We start from the raw sequence: 15,688 nt of genomic DNA, 5'->3' as shown, positions 1-15,688 counted from the left end.
AGAAAGAGCAGTAACTTGTCTGGCCAGTCACAGCGCCTGTCCCGATGCTGCAGCAAGGCCCTGGACAGATGAGAGGGCGCATGTGCTGCCCCGGGGACCTATGCCCAGCCTGTACCCCTAGGTCCAATGCTGAGTACAAGTTCTGAGCTTCGGGGGCCCCTCCACAAAACCACATGGTGTTGAAAAAACGCAAAAAGCATACAGATGAGAGGGCCCGTGCCCCAAGAACTCCCTCGATCCCGACCTGCATCCCAAACAGTAGCCAACGACACCAAGGGTTTGATATGATTTTTTTATTAACATAATATATTTAATAAAAAATAATATCCACTCTGGCTCTCTCCTCCATTGCAAGGGGAAGAGTGGTGAGGAGGGGCTGGCACTGCCCACCCCTAGGCATCCGGACAAGCCCTGCCTCCAGGGCTCCCCTCTACCCCCTGCTTTCCAACAGGCTCTGACCTCCAGACAGACGGTTCAAAGTTACAAGTGCTTCAGGCCCTCCCTTGAGCTCCCCCAAGCCCCATCCCTTGTGCAGAATTCAGGGGCCACCTGGACAAACCCCTTGCCTTTTCTCATTCTTGGGATCCTCCATTCATGTTAGAAAGAGGATCTGGGGGCAGAGAGTGAAGTCTCTACTGGCCAGGGGGAAGGGAGGAAAGGGACAGTGATGGGGGGACAGGGCCGAGAAGAGGGATGTCGATGAGGTGCTCTCACTGCAACCGGTCACTGCGGAACGAGTCCTCCACAGCAGGGTCAGGCAGCAGGGCACAGGGGTCGCTCAGCATGTTGAGCCCCTCCAGGCCCAGCGGCTCCATGCGCAGCTCCTCCTCCAGCCCCAGCCCCAGCTCCAGCCCAGCTGCTGACACCTCAAAACCAGGCACTCCAGCCAGGGCCGCTGAAATCTCCTTAGAGAAACCGGGGGAAGGGTCTCCTGTGTGGGCAGAAGAGATGAGTGAGGACCCCATGCCTTGCGAACTCTCCCAAGACCCCCTCAGTCTCCTGCTGTGCCACCAAATGTATCACGCCCTCCTTCCATCCCCCATCACCACCCACACCTCTTACCTGTGAGGATGATGTTAGGCCCTGAGCCATGGCGGGAACAGTGGGTTAAGTTCTGGTGGTTGAGGGCATGGGGGTCCTGGGGGCCACTCACTGGCCCCTCACCCCCTAAAAATCCAGGCCCTTCGGAAAAGCCAGGGGGATCCAGCGCCAGGCTGGTTGATGGGTTCTCCATGCTGAACTGCTCCAGCTATGGACACACAGACAGGCCTTGAGAAAGTGGGCTTCAGAACAGGGTGGTCCTGCCTGCCTTTGCCTAGCTCTGCTAACACATCCTCTTTGCCCAGTAATATTCATACACCTCCCCCTACCCCACCCCGCTTCCCACCTCCACCATGGGAACAAAAGCAGAGACAGCGGGAGATGGCCACAAGCACAGCGACAGAAGTGAGCACGGGGCCCAAAGTAGGTGTGGGCACCGTACCTACTGGGACAGAGCATGCGCGTGCCAGGAAGACAACGGGTCAAAGCGGTAGTCATCAAAGAGCAAGCTGCACGGAGGTAGCTGGGGGAGAGGGGCAGGAGTCGGGGTCAAATGCAGGAAGAGAGGAGCCCCAAGTTGGCGGTACTGTGTTACCTGGGGGCAGGTAAGAAGCCTCTCCCCCACCTAGATCTCCCAGTTCAAAATGCCCCCCTCGATACCACTCAGGCTCTTTTGGCCCACTCCCAGCCCCTCCCCTGCTTCTGAGCTAGGGACCCGGGTACTCACGTTCCCCAGGCTGAAGTCACTCATCGGCCGGTGGTAAGACTGTTGCCCATGCCCACTGGGGCTGGGGGGGTACAGTGTCCCATAGTGCAGCTGCCTGCCTGGGGGCTGCCCACCAGAGGGCTGCACTGAGCAGGCCTGAGAGGGCAGCCCTGGCTGCTGCAGAGGCTTTGGGGTGGGTGGCTGGGTGGGCAGAACCAAACGTGGGGGACTGTACGGGTATGGAGGCAGCCGCTGGTCACTGGGCAGCTTACTGGTGTCCAGGGCGACGCCCTGAAGAAAAGCGAGGAGAAAGGGGGAAGATTACCCCTCAACGTGCCCCCTGAGAGGAGCTCTTTGTCAGGGCTTCCCACCCTTTTAAGCTGCGACCATTGTCAACACAAACCCAAAAGCGTTCCATTGGGCATCGCTGGGGTGCAACTACTCTAAAAAATGCGTCTCAGGATGAAAGTGACTGAGAGAGGTTAACACAAGGATAATTTTGAATCCACTCCAGGAGTCAACTATTCCTAAACCTTGGTACTTTAACTACTGTTAGTAATCAACTACTTGTGACACACCTCACAAGGGACTGATCACACAACAGTGACCTTGAGAATGGCTGTTCTAAAGCCTTGAAGAGGCCAGAGGGACTGTGAGAGGAAGGAGGGAGGAAGGAGGGAAGCTAGGCTTTTACTCCAAGTTCCCAGAGAGCAGAGCCCTTGCTGGCCTGACCTCAGTCTTTCCTACAGAAAAGGGGACCTGCATAAAGATGGAACATAGAACACACATTCCAGGGAAGAACAACAGAGAAAGAAAGGGAAAGTAGGGCAGAGGAGAGGGAAGAAGAGCATTAGGGTGAAAGAAGGGGAGCAGAGATAACAGAAAAGGGGAGAAGTATGGGGAGGGAGAGAAGAGCTAAGAATGTTAACACTGAGGAAAAAACCCTAAACCAAGAATTTTTAGTAATGGTCCCAACTCTTCCCTAACATGCTGTGTAAACTTGGACAAGTCACTTTCCTTCTGGGCCCCAGCCACCTCATCTGTGAGATGAAGGGACTAGGCTCCAGCCCCTGACAGTCTCTGACTCTATGAAATCTATGAAAGAAGGAGAGGAGATGGGAGAGCGGATGGGACAGGATGGAGGCAGGAGAAAAAAGACAGACAAGGAAAGAAGGATAGGAACAAAAAAGAGAGAAAAGGGAAAGGACAAGCTATCATTTGTCGAGCGTGCACCTGAGCTAGGCATGGTGCTGTGTACTTTCCGTATGTGATTTCCTTTGATTCTTACATTGCTGTCCTGGTTTTATAGATGAGGATGCTGAGGCTCAAAGAAGTTAAATAACTGTCCAAGGAGACTGCTAGTAAGAGGTGGGGCCAGGATTTGAAGTCAGAAAACTTAACCCCAGAGTTTGCATTCTTAAGCCAAGAGGAAACAAGGTGGATAAGAGTGGGGCAGGCAGAGGACAGAGGAATGCAAGGCGATGGATGACACCAGGAGTACAGGAGTTAAGAAGAAGAGGTATTTGAGGAAAGCAGGGTGGGAGGGAGAGAACTTGGCAGGAGAAGGAAGGGAAGGGAGACAGACATGTAGGGAAGGGAGCCACGCATACCTGAGTGATGGAAGACAAGGTGGGTGACATTGTTGGCGAAAACTGTTTGGGCAGTTGCTGTTGGGACCTTCTGGCGTCGGCTGGGCCCGCGGGCAAACTCAGGGGACTGAGGGGCACACGGCGGTGGCGGGGGGAGGCCCCAGGGGTAGAAGCTGGGTAAGGGGGGGCACCCAGCACCGGAGATGAAGCAGAAGAGGAGGAAGAGGAGGAGGAGAGGGCCGGGGCGCTGAGTGAGGGGTGACCCAGGGAGGTGGTGGGCAGTGCATGGCGGGCCAAGGAGGAGGCAGGCAGTGAGGGGTGACTGTGGGAGCCCTGGAGCTGGGGCTGAGGACTGCTCAGGGAAGCCTGGAGGTTGGGATTGCTTAGGGAAGACTGCAAGGATGGGTGGCTGAGAGGTGAATGAAGTCCTGTAGGCACAGACAAAAAACCAGAGATGCCAACATTACTGATGGGAACTGGGCCCCTTTCTGCCCAGAATGGGTAGCAGTGGCCAGACTATGGAAGCGGCAACACAATGTCCTCCCTACTCTGTCCCTGGCAGTCAGGATGGCATTGCCCGCTTGGGGGTTGCTCTCCATCTTCTTTCTAGGAAAAGCCACACCTACCAGTTTTCACTGGCAGAAAACTGCTGGGAGGGAATCCTGGGGTACACAGGTGAAGGGCTGGTGTGGGCAGTCACAGGAGAATCCCAAGGTGCTCGAGCCTCCCACCCCTTCGTCCCTCCAGCTAGACAGCACCCCAGGGACACACAGCCAAGACAGCCACTCACCTGGTGCATCATAGCCTGGGCCCAGGCCCAGGCCCCTGCTGATGCCCAGGTGGGTCATGGTGTGGGTCAAATTGGAGGTACTGTTGCCCCCACTCAGGCTAGGGTAGACTGTCTCCTCTGGGTCCAGGGGGGTGGGCAGCGGTGGGGGAAAGTGCAGGTTGGTGAGGTCAGGTAGGGAGCCTCCCGTGTTCATGGCAGGTGGGAGGACAGGCACAGTGGCAGGCTGGTCAGGAGATGGAAAGATGCTGGGGAAGGAGAGGAAAAAATGTAAATGGGGGTGGGGGCAGTGGTCAGGGAAGAGCAGAGATCAGCATTCCACATTTCCCTTTGCTTCCCTCCTCCACCCGCTCAGCTGACCTCAGAGAGATACATACTTAATTCCAGGGACTTCACAGGACCGAGGTCGGGAGGAGGATGAGGACAGCTGAGGAAAGAAGGAAGAAGGTGGCAAATGAGGACAGAGCTCAGTGGAGGACCCTGAAGACCCGCCCCCTGGAAAGAAGAGGGACAGCGGGCCACGCCTACCTTCTTAGCATCCCATGGTTTCAGCAAATGCTTGTCATCTGGCAAGTTCTCCTCAATAGCAGGGACTTGAAAGAGAAAGACTGGTGATGAGAGGGTTGAAGAAGAAGGCAGGACAGGAAGCAGACGCAAGTGGAAGGGCTCCCACTCCCTGGCCCTGAACAAAGCTCCCAACATCAGCCCAGAGATTCTCTGGCATTCAGTACCCGCACATATCAAATGCGGTGAGGAACACATACCTTTGGAGTCCATTTCGCCATCCAGAAAACCTGCAAAGGATACGGTAGAGCTGGCTGCAGTGCCCACTTGCCTACCTGCTTCAAACAAAAGCTCCACGGCTACTCCCTCCCCTGGGACATGGCCACTTACCTCCACGGCGGCTGGGCAGGACGCTGGGGGGTGCAGGGCCTGGATAAGTGTCCTGAGGGCTGGGGTTCATCACACTTGTGTGAAGGGCAGAGTCAGAGCTTGTCCTGTGGGGGGAAAAGAGATGAGCTGGCACCTGTGACAGTCTTCCTGGTCCTCATGCCCTGATCAGTAGGGGAAAACACTAGCTGGGCTGGGACAGGGTGGGGTGAGAGAGCAGGGCCCCAGAAACTACAGATAAGAAGAGATGTGGCCTAAAGAAGGCAAGGGCCATCACCTGTTAAGTGCAGATGGTAGTCGAAACAACTGCCCCTTCTCTGCAGGGAAATTGCCCCAGGGCATTGTCCTGGGATGGAAAAACAAAGTAATGAGGAGGAAGGCTAGCAATGGACCAGAGGGCAGGCATGGGGGTTGGAAAGTGTGGGGCAGCCAAGAGGGCTGGGCACCCAGGATCATCATGCCTCTTTCTTTCTGGTTCTGCTGATATCTGTGATCCATGAACCCTCTCCCCAAACAACCTAGGAGATCTGGAAATAACTCCTCTCTGCCAGGACAAGCTGAATAGGAATCTTGGAGCCCAGCAACTGTGCTGGGTATGAGTCTTAGGAATGAGATGGACAGGGGAAGGGTTCAGAAACCTGAATGCCAGAACACTGCACCTGGCACCCACTCTTGACAGGAGGCAGCCATTTTCACCTGCCACCCTACCATTCTCCCCTCCCCCCCACACACACCCCAGCTGCCATTAGTCCTGCTCTGGCTGGACTGGGAGGCTTGGCCACACGTGTCAACATGGCCAAGACTGGACTCTGACCCACCTACTCCACCTACCCCCACCCCTCCCAGCCCTGCCATTACGGGAGGAGGCACTGCTGAAAGCCTGGCCCAGCAGGCCCAAACCTAACCCCAGCTCCCGCCAGAGACAAGTCAGAGAGTGGGCAGGAGATCCTGCCCGCCCTGGACACTGACCTCCGCCAGCTGGACTCCGGGGGAGGAGATAAGTAGGCAGGACTATAGGGAGAGCTGTCAATGTGAAGAACACCAGTTAAGGGAAAAAGTGAGGAGGGGGTGGACGGGAGAGAGACCAGATGAGAGAAAAATAACAGAAGGCAGCAGATGAGCTGTTTCAAGAAACAAACACCTTTCTCCTCCTCTACAAGGGGCAACAATAGGGGCAAAGGATGGAAGAGAAAAAGGGAATCACGCCTAGAGAAGCTGGAAAATATAGGTGAATATCTAGGCAGGGCTTGGGGGAGACAGGTCTGTGGAGGTCTCTGAGACTGAAAGCTAAGAACAGAAATGTGAGCAGGAGGGAAGCAAAATCCCTGTAGCATGAGACATACCAGGGAGCCCTGCCTCTAGCAGCCAAGAGCAAGCTGAAGTGAGGATGGTCAGTGCCAGCCAGAGATGGAGGACACAGTCTCAGGAGGGGAAGCTCCCTGTCACAGGAGCCAGTGCTGAAACACGCACCAAATGTCACTTGTCAGGGAACCTGGGTAAAGGAGAGCTCCCACAGGATGGCACTGGACAACACTTCAGGTCCCTTTTCCTACCATGAGTTCCTGAGGAACCCCACCCCACTGCCCTCCAGACTCTGCAGCCCCTCAGTGAAGGATATGTGGCGGGGGTAGCGACGAAGTGGGGACACCATTCTTCGGGGATCTCGCTGCACCCGTTCCACCAGCCCGTGGTGCCGAGTGCTCCGGGATGAATCCAAAGGGGAGTGGAGGGGGCTCTGCCAAAAGAGACAGGCAAGTCAACAGAGGGAGCTGCGTGAGAGCCTGCGCTCCCCCAGCTGGTGTCCACTCACCTGGAACTCAGCCAGGCCACAGCCAATCTGGTTCACGTTGGGCAGAGAGCCACCATAATGGGAGCTCCTTGTGTATGCCAGCCGCAGTTTTTGGGCCTGTAACTGAGACATGTAGGACAAATGGGAATGTCAGCGAGGGTCCTGAGCACTGTTCCTGTGGCCATCCTTGCCATCCCTGTCTCCAGGACACGCTACTATTGCTGCTGCTTTTAAGAGACCTGCCAGAAGAAAAGCCAGTACTGGGGAGAAGGTCCACTGAGACCTGGTGCAAACAATCTGCCCTAGCTCTTCCTCAGGCTGCCCCCATCAATGCTATCACTAATGCCTGGCGTCACCCTGCCAGGTGGAGCCTGATACTCTGCTCAGGGCCTGTCCTAGTCGGCATCAGTCTAAACAGAGTCCCTGAGGGGTTGCCAGGAGCCCCTAGGCTAGTCACATGGGTTAACTCCTGGGGAAGGGTGCCTATTAGGCACCTCTGCTTTCCCTTCCAGATGCGTCCAGGACTAACTGGAAGACAAGGGAAGGGCCACAGGTGGATGCCATAGAGCCATAGCTGCCAGCCTCTTTCCTCCCCACTCTGGAGGGCGGGCACAAGCTTCTGGGCTCTGCCATTTGCCCAGCCTCAGGAAGGCTACACAGAGCCTGTACCTCCCAAACTAGAACAACTAAGGAATGATGGCTCTTCTAACTGGAAAAACAGTGCCAAAACAAAGAAGCATTCTTCTACCTAGTCTTAAAGCCCCTGAATTGGTAGGGGAGCCTGGAGAATGGGGGTGAGAAAAGCAGTAGCCCACTCCAGCCTGGCCCAGAGCTGTCTCCTTGGCCTCATCCTCACTTTGGGGAGATACATCTGGCACTGGAGTAAGACACCACAACCCTCAGCCTGGCATGGTTTTAGTCTGCCTAAAGGTCTCATGTCCCTCTGTGAGAGGTGAGCACCTACTTCTAAGACTCAGCTACTGCTACCCCAGTCAAATAAGGAGACCCAGGGCAGCTGATGAGTGGTTAAGATTCTAAGAGCTTCCAGGGGTCACACCGTTGTGCATAGGCCAACAACAGAATTGACTTTCTGTTCCGAGAGGTCAGTCCAGTGAGTTTAGCGGGCACTAGGCTGACCTTTGGGCCACTTCAAGACTGCTACTAATATACATGATAACCCCAGCTTCCAGGAGTATAGGCCCCAAAGGCCACATCTGCCTCAAATGAGACCTCCCAGCTGGCCAGATAACAGGCTGAGCTCCAGGTCTCTAATCCCTAACTTTAGATTCTTGGGTCCCCAGGCCCTGGACATGTATGCCCACTAGATTTTTTTATGTGCAGAAGAAAAGTTACCCAACAGGGGCAAGGTGAGTGGAGGGGACCTTTTGACAGACCAAGGCACCACAAAGAAAGAAGGCCCAGTTTTGAGCTTTTGTTTGTACCTATAAGCCCTAAGATCCCACTATTCCTCTGCTGTCAGATGGAGGTCAGCCTCTTGCCCACCTTCCTGCCTCTGCCCCCACTTTGATCAAAAGCTCCTAAAGGGGGGACAGTCCACAGTTAGATCATGATTCTCACGGTGGTTAGAGGGGGTTATGCACACACACACACACACGATTTGCTTCCCCACCTAACTTTCTCTGTTCTGACTCCCAAAAACTAGGACACATGGTCTCTAGAGACTCAAAAGAGTAAAAAACACAAAAAAGACTAACAGAGTCAAGGGAGACACACACAAAAATACAACCGGAGTTACAGTCATAGGCAGGTTCAATCAAAGGCAGTCAGACGAGCAGAAAGAACTTGGAAATGTGGTATTTATGTTAGGCCATCCATCACCCCTTAAATTCTTTCTAGCTCCCTGCCATAAGGAATCACTGCAATATCCTCACCTGCTGTTTTGAGAATAATGTGTCCCTAAATTAGGACTGCATACCAGCTGGGCAAACTCCCACCCCTCTCTCTCTCTGACATCCAGCCCTGGGAAGCAAGAAACCAAGATCAGGGGGCTTCAGAAGCAACGCCGCCAGGATTCCTTCTTTCTGGAACTTCCCAGGAATGAATATTCCCTACACACAGAAGACCCTCCAAGGCACCCCATAACTTACCCACAAAACAGTCATCTCCCTAGAAAGTTCAGCTAACCATCAGGTTCCACATAACCTATAGCCAACTGGTTACCCCCTTTCGAGATCCAAAGCCCTATCTCCCCTCCAAGGCGGCCAAGGCAAAATACCACCAGTCTGTGAGCAATGGACCTCACCTTCATTCACGTCAGGAAACCACAAGTAATATTTGAAAAAGGAAGCAAAGGGACGGGACGCAGGAGGGGACTTCCTGCCCCACTATACCCAGCGCTGCCGTTCAAACCACTCAAGGGGCCCTTTCCCGGAGATACTAACTGCCGAGTGTAGCACAAGGCAGAGGGACCAGATGAGAGGAGATCACCAACTGAGAGGAGCCAGACTAGGGCAAGCAAGCCATCCCCCAACCCCATAACCCAACATAGAAGATGCTTCAGCAGAGTCCCTGAGAGAACTCAATCAGAGATGCACAAGGACCACCCACCTCCTACCTCCGCCGGGCTTCGGGGACCACCTGCTCTCTCTGTCCACTCCTGCCTCACTTTCTCAGTTCCCATTCGTTCCCAAACCCTCCAGCCTCTCTGGAGTTTCGACCTCCTCCCGCAAAACCCGTCTTCCTGCCCACCGGCCCTCCACCCGTGCCTCCCAGACGGCGGCGCCCGCTACCCCGGCCGCGTTCCGCCTCTTTCGCTGCGGCTCCCGCCCCCGCCCCGCCTCTCGGCTCCCCGCTCAAGAAGTGCTCTGCTCCGCTCCCGCTTGCCGGCGCGGCCCCTCACCCGGGTGGAGCCGATGTCCATCATCACCTCCTCGAAGGCCGCCGTCTCCTCGGCCTGACGCTGCTTCTGCAGCGCGATCTTCTCACTAAACTTGCGCGGATTGGAAGCTGAGGCCGTGGCCGAGCCGGGCCCGTTCGCCCCCGACGTCGCCATCTTCCTCCCCCGTCCCTCCCCGCCACCCTCCCAATACAAGCCACGGCCTCCGCCGCGGGCCCCGGCCCGGCTCTTCCAGCCGTAGCCGCCGCCGCCGCCGCCGCCTCAGCAAGCACCGCGAACCCGGCCCCAGCCTAGCCCTGACCTGCTGCGCGCGGGGACCGCCGGGAATTATAGTTTGTTTACGTGACTCCTTCGCAGCCCCAGTCACGCAATACGGGAGAGGAAACGGACACCATTTCCCAGCTGCCCTGTTGACTCCGGGAACTGGGGACTTTGCTCCTCCCCCTCGGCTGCTCCCTGCGCAGGGCAAACTGGGAAGAGTAGTTCTGCATTGGTCCCGTGCCTACAAACGCGAAGGGGCGAGGGATTAAAGAGAGGAAAGGAAAAGGGAGGAAAGGGAAGGGGTGGAGACAGGGAAGGGGTGGAGACAGGGAAGGAAGCAGGAAGAGACAAGAGGAAAAATTTGGTCATCTCCAGGGAAGGGAACTAGAGGGGCCTGAATGAAAACAGTGAGATCAGGGATATTCAAACAGCCCTAAACATCTGGGAGTCAGGCCCTCTCAGACTTGCCACGTGCCCACCCCTTTCCCAAGACAAATGAATCAGATACCGTACAGATGTGTAGAAACTTGTTTTATTTGGGTAACATGTCCCAAAACAGGTCAGTTAGTAAAATAGATTCTAGAGAATATGGCCCTATACACAGCCCTCCCGCCCCAAAAAATAACCCTGGGGGCGAGCCTTCCCCTTCCCCCTTGGGATCCTCTGGTATAAAAAAAGTTTTGGCATCTCAGTGTTTGTCATCTAGGCACGGGGCACCATGTCCATTTTCAGTATTCCTAGGGTGCAGCAGTAGTGGGGGATGGTAGCTCTGCCAACCTGCCCCCCCACCCCACCTCAGCAAACATTTCTGTCCCACCCCACAATCTGGGACCAAAACAAAGAGCAAGCAGACCCCTTCCACTGAGGTGCTGGGCAGGGCTCAGTGCCATCACTTGTGCTTTGAGAAAGAGGGAGGGGATTTATTTGGCACTTTAAAAATACAGAAGTGACCAGGACTGGAGAAGCCAGAGGAGGTACCAAAACTGGCAGGAAGATGCCATTTGGCACTAGTCCCCTGGGAGAAGGAAAGAGGAAGATAGATATGAAAGTAGGAGCTAAGTTGGAGGGGTCCACTCCAAGTGACAGAGGGCTGAAATGGGCCAGAACCAACGACTGCTGACTCTGGGCCTATGCCCTCTCTATACCTCTATCCCACAACAGCTGGGTACCCACCTCCGGCCTCCCAACTATCAGCTTGTCCCTATGTGTAATGTCTGATCCCTGATACCAGCACTCAGTGTCTTCCCCAATACTAATGTCCCTGGATCATGTCTCTAGTGACTTGACCATCTTTTGTCCCTTGGGCCTGGGGGCCAGGCTCTTGTCTGCCCACTTCCCTCTCATTGGCCAAATAGTGCCAAAGCCTCCATCCTTACATCCCAGAGAACTCTTTGGTCCTCAGTACCTCCCTTCCCCACTCCTTCCTATTCCCCACACACTGGGAGAGGGGGAGGAAGGTCAAGGGCACGTGATACCCAACCTCCCGTGCGTATCTTGGAGGCCACTAGACTTGGATAAAGAGCAGGCCAGTGAGCAGGGCAAAGCCTGCTAGGAGCAGAATGACCTTGAGGATTCTCTGCTCAGAAGTGGCCAGCTCCTGGGGCAGGATTTCCAGGAAGGTGATATAGAGAAAGGTGCCAGCCGCCATGCCCTCCAGCACAGACTGGGCCAGCTGGTGCAGTGGCCCTGCTGACTCTGCCAGAGCTGCACCCAGTCCAATGCCCAGGGGTGTCATGCATGAGAAGAGGATCCCACAGCCAGCCACCACCTGTGCTCGCAGGTGGCTCTGCAGCAGCCGCAGGGATAAGCTGACTGCCAGGATACCCTTGTGGAGCAGCAAAGCCAGGCACAACTCCATGGCCCGAGCCCGGTCTCGCTGAAGCCCCACTGCCAGCCCCTCAAACACTGAATGCAGGGCCAGGGAGAAGACCAGTACACAGGCACGCAGGGCTGAGGGGGCTGCCGGGGCTCCACCTGCCTGTGGGACCTCTGGTCTGTCGTGCCAGTGCTGCAGCCCACCATTCGCTGTTCCCAGCAAAGCCCTCATCTCCTCTCGAGGTGGTGGCCCCGACTGTTCCTTGTAAGCCATCGTGATCTGCTCCATCACCAGAACCAGGAAGAAGCCCATGGCCAGGATGAACTCTTGTAGGGGGAACTGCAGCTGTGGGCAAAGGGGACAGCGTGGACTTCAGGAGACAGGCCAAGAATGGGGAGGAAGAGTCAGATGCAGAGTTTAATGGAGTCCCAGTTACACAGACCTGGGGTCCCACACACAGAGCCACTCTCAGTTACACAAAAATATAGTCACTTGTTGCCACAGACACAAAATGACACAGAACCGTACAGATTATGGCGTCACTCCCAGTGTTACATGTAGATCATGGTTTCTCAACTTTAGTACTATTAACGTTTTGGATTGGATAATTCTTTGATGTAGAGGGCTGTCCTGTGCACTGTAGGATGTTTAGCAGCATCCCTAGCCTATACCCATTAGATGCCAGTAGCAAGCCCTCCCTCCCTGAGTTGAGACAACCAAAAATGTCTCCAGACATTACCGAATGTTTTCTGGGGAGGTGGGGGGTGAGGGTGGGAGGACGACAGGGGTGGGCAAAACCACCCCCAGCTGAAAGTCACTGAGGTAGATGGACACAAAGTGTCACATGTAGGCCACACATTGGCCCACTTTCCCAAATGCTCACACACAGAGCCACATACTGTCACAGGGACAATCAGGCTTACACACAGTCACACAGAGACACAAGTCACTCAGTCACAGACAAACAGTTACATTCAGTGTTACTTCCTCAGTTCCTCCAACTGTCTCAGTTTTTCCAATAAGACTGTCCTATGCCTTGGACTTGATCTTCCCCACATCCTACTTCCTTGGGTTACGTAGCCTTTTGGTCAGCAACACCAGGTCCCTGGAAATTGCCTCCTACCTGTCCCAGGCCTGTAGGGACCTCTATCCCAGCCCTTCAGGAAAGGGTGAAGGGTGAAGATGATTCTTGGAGGGCTATTAACTTCCTGGAGGCTGAAACTAGAGAAACCTACAGATAGGTCACACACCTGTTAATAGGATTCCTCACACTGTCACAAAGAGTACGTAGGTGTCACATAGGGACTGAGGGGGTGAGAACTTACAGAAAGAGTTATGCTCTATGACTAAAAATCACAGCTCATGGGGTCACATGCCAAGAGCCTTCCATACAGTCGTGGAGTGACACACGGACAGATCCATACAAACCACCGCTCCTAGAGGTATGTGATTGACCACCACATACACAGGGTCACATGCAGATGACCGGGGCTCACCGTCACATGCAGGGCTGCCAGGGCCTCATCTATGGCAGCCAGGTAGTCAGGCAGCAGGTCCAGGAGACATGTGGCCAGAAAGACACCACCCGCAAAGCAGCTTACCAGGCTCAGGGCTTTTTGGCGGGAGGCTGGGCAGGAGTGGAGCATAGAAGGGAATGAGCAAATGAGCCCCACTACTCAACCCAAGCAACAGTCACTCTTGCCGTCCTCTCTTAGGTCACCTTCCTTAGCCCCAGAGCCTTCCCTCCTCCAAGCATCCATGGCAGCAGGGAAAAGGAGAGGCTTACCTGAGGCTTCAGGGTTAGCGCCGGGCCGGCGCAGCACACAGATGGGCACTAGACTGCAGATGAGGGTGAGCACCAGCAACAGCACCAGGGCCCCCAACTTCACCTCCAGTCCCATGGGCACTGGGGGCTCCGAGGCTGCTGCCTCGGGGCGCCACACCAGGAGCTCTGGATCTCCCCAGGGCCCCATGGTGGCTGTGGTAGCTCCAATGACTCTCAGACCTAGGAAGACAGGGGGAGTGGGGGAGTGGTCACTAGGGAAATACGGGGCCAAGGAAAGGGGAAGGCTGGTCAGCAGAATGCAGCTCCCTCACCCCAGCCACTCTGTGACCTTCCCTATCCCAGTGTGACTCATCCACTCCTGTACTGGGAATATCCCTCTTTCCCCTCAGACTTTATCCCATTCAAGTGACTTTTTCAAGTGACTTATTCAGGGACCTAGCAAGGGGGAAATTAAGGCATGAGGACTGTGTGGATATCTCATTACCCTTTCACACGGAGCTCCCAGAAAACTAGAGAGCTGGGGTCCTCTAAGCAAAGGAGAGGTCAAGCCTCCTTTCCAGGAAGGAATGGATGAAGCGAAGAGGGTTCAGGGAGAGATGTCATGGGTAGCTTCGTGGACCACCTGAACAGGGAGAGCTGGGGTGCTCTCCCGCTCCCATTTCCCCAGCGCCATCCCCCCGAGGGCAGAGAGCGACCATTTCAGGCCACAGGCTGGGATGGCGGGGCAAACGACCAAAGAGAGGCCCTAGGCGCCTGGGGTCCCGGGACGGGCTGACCCAACAACTGAGGGCGGTGTCTGTTAGTCCGGGCTCCGGGAGGCGGGGTCTGAGGCCGCCAGCGTGCCGGGAAGCTGAAGAAGAACGTGAGAGCCCGGACTCCGGCTCGTAGGCCCCGAGAAGCCTGGGCGGCCGACCCGGATCCCGCTCTCTGGGATCCCGCACTCACCTCTCGAGGGTCTCACTACAAGGCATCTACTCTGTTCCGGCCTCCAGTCGGGAATTCCCGCCCCCTCCCCATCGTTTACCCCTCCCCCCGCAGCCGCGGCGTACCGACCCCCCAGTGGCCAATGACAGCGCCCAGAGGGCGGGGCCAGACTGGGAGTGACGTGAGCTAGGAGCAATCAGAGACCAGCAGCCAGAGCCCGGCTGAGGCGAAGACAAGCGGGGCGGGGCAAGGGAAGGGAATTCGGAGAGCACCTAGGGGCTGAGGGGCTGAGGGGCTGAGGGCCTGAGGGCCTGGGGCGCTGTGGTGGAGGTCTGACCGGCGAACGTGGCCGGTCAACGAAGGCTTCCGATCCTTTGAAGATTCTAAAAGAGGAAGCTAGAAACCCCGCGGTCAAGGCTGGTGCTCCATACCCAACCCCCGCATCCCCAAGTCTTCCGCCTCCCACATCTCTGAGGATATCTGCCTGGTCTTGGGCCGAAGTCTTCTTTTCTCTCTTAGAAGATTCTAAGATCCCCTTCTGTGCACCTGGGCACCAAAGGGAAAGCATTCCCTTCTTAGGACTGACTTTCTTGCTTAACTCCCTCGCCAGCACCCACAAGGAAAAAAAAAGACAAGGAAGAATTGGAAAAGGGGAATAGCAAAGTGAGGGTATTTCTTGAAAATCAACCCTTCTTGAACTACCAATGGCCGGAGCTAACTTCCCTGCAGCCTTCTGCCTGCAAGTGGGTAAAAAATTGGTGGGACCCTTCTCAGAGGTTGCTGAAACCCCACTCAGTGAGGAGCTTCTCTCGGCACACTCCAGCTTATCACCCTTACCGTGCCTCGAGGCATCTGGCCAGGGTTCTCTCCAGTCTCATCTGGAACTCTCCAACTTCTCTCCCTCCAGCCCTGTTGGCCTCCTTTCTGTTTTCTGTTCCTTGAATGAACCAAGGTATTTTCGACTCTGGACCTTCACTGCTTCCTTAGCCTGGATTCTCTTGGCCCACATCACTGTGCTATCCGAATCCTCTTCTAGTCTCATGGGAGGGTAGGGTGCAACGGAGGAAAATAAAGGGGGGTCAGTCTATTTTGTTTTTGCAAATGTGAAAAGGCCTCACCTAAAGAAGGGACAAGGTGATGCCTCTGAGAAGGCTCTGGAAATGCAGGCCAGCAACTTCCTTAAGAAAAGGGAACATCAGGACTTCTTGGTGGAGGGGGTCTAGGAGAAAAGAATCATATAG

The 15,688-nt window shown here is 55.4% G+C and overlaps 2 protein-coding genes across 7 annotated transcripts; both read right to left on the bottom strand.

The window, feature by feature from the left end:
• Positions 1-278: 278 nt before the first annotated feature.
• On the bottom strand, positions 279-10,054 carry CRTC2 (CREB regulated transcription coactivator 2). 6 transcript variants are annotated; one of them, XM_081223608.1, is made up of 14 exons: positions 9,664-10,051; positions 6,825-6,926; positions 6,636-6,749; positions 5,984-6,048; positions 5,292-5,360; positions 5,018-5,121; positions 4,888-4,941; positions 4,652-4,716; positions 4,501-4,550; positions 4,127-4,371; positions 3,358-3,764; positions 1,769-2,038; positions 1,063-1,249; positions 279-931 (listed from the first exon to the last, which is right to left on the bottom strand). In XM_081223608.1, the coding sequence occupies exons 1-14, from the start codon at positions 9,814-9,816 to the stop codon at positions 711-713; spliced, it is 2,106 nt and encodes a 701-aa protein (XP_081079734.1). In that variant the 5' UTR covers positions 9,817-10,051; the 3' UTR covers positions 279-710. The 6 variants fall into 6 exon arrangements, with proteins under 6 accessions (XP_081079734.1, XP_081079735.1, XP_081079739.1 ...); XM_081223609.1 differs by having other exon boundaries at positions 4,888-4,917; positions 9,664-10,047; XM_081223613.1 differs by lacking the exon at positions 9,664-10,051 and adding an exon at positions 9,372-9,512.
• Positions 10,055-10,437: 383 nt separating this feature from the next.
• SLC39A1 (solute carrier family 39 member 1) lies at positions 10,438-14,542 on the bottom strand. Its single transcript, XM_081222238.1, has 4 exons — positions 14,469-14,542; positions 13,524-13,742; positions 13,234-13,364; positions 10,438-12,082 (listed from the first exon to the last, which is right to left on the bottom strand). Exons 2-4 carry the CDS (start codon positions 13,708-13,710, stop codon positions 11,426-11,428), a joined length of 975 nt encoding a protein of 324 aa, XP_081078364.1. The 5' UTR covers positions 13,711-13,742; positions 14,469-14,542; the 3' UTR covers positions 10,438-11,425.
• Between the last annotated feature and the right edge of the window lie 1,146 nt (positions 14,543-15,688).

This window comes from Mesoplodon bidens (assembly GCF_964165515.1).
Source record: "Mesoplodon bidens genome assembly, chromosome: 2".
Taxonomy (NCBI): Eukaryota; Metazoa; Chordata; class Mammalia; order Artiodactyla; family Ziphiidae; genus Mesoplodon; species Mesoplodon bidens.
The sequence above is the reverse complement of the archived record's forward strand: the minus strand, read 5'-3'. Positions and strand labels throughout refer to the sequence as shown.

What these genes read in the sequence shown, in the direction of transcription:
- SLC39A1 (XM_081222238.1), bottom strand. Translation starts at nt 13,710, where the DNA reads ATGGGGCCCTGGGGAGATCCAGAGCTCCTGGTGTGGCGCCCCGAGGCA. An exon ending in CGCTAACCCTGAAGCCTCAG is followed by an intron (nt 13,365 to 13,523) that starts GTAAGCCTCTCC and finishes ACTCCTGCCCAG; the next exon opens with CCTCCCGCCAAAAAGCCCTG. An exon ending in TGGCAGCCCTGCATGTGACG is followed by an intron (nt 12,083 to 13,233) that starts GTGAGCCCCGGT and finishes CTTTGCCCACAG; the next exon opens with CTGCAGTTCCCCCTACAAGA.
- CRTC2 (XM_081223608.1), bottom strand. Translation starts at nt 9,816, where the DNA reads ATGGCGACGTCGGGGGCGAACGGGCCCGGCTCGGCCACGGCCTCAGCT. An exon ending in TGGACATCGGCTCCACCCGG is followed by an intron (nt 6,927 to 9,663) that starts GTGAGGGGCCGC and finishes TACATGTCTCAG; the next exon opens with TTACAGGCCCAAAAACTGCG. An exon ending in CCGGAGTCCAGCTGGCGGAG is followed by an intron (nt 5,361 to 5,983) that starts GTCAGTGTCCAG and finishes TTTCCATCCCAG; the next exon opens with GACAATGCCCTGGGGCAATT.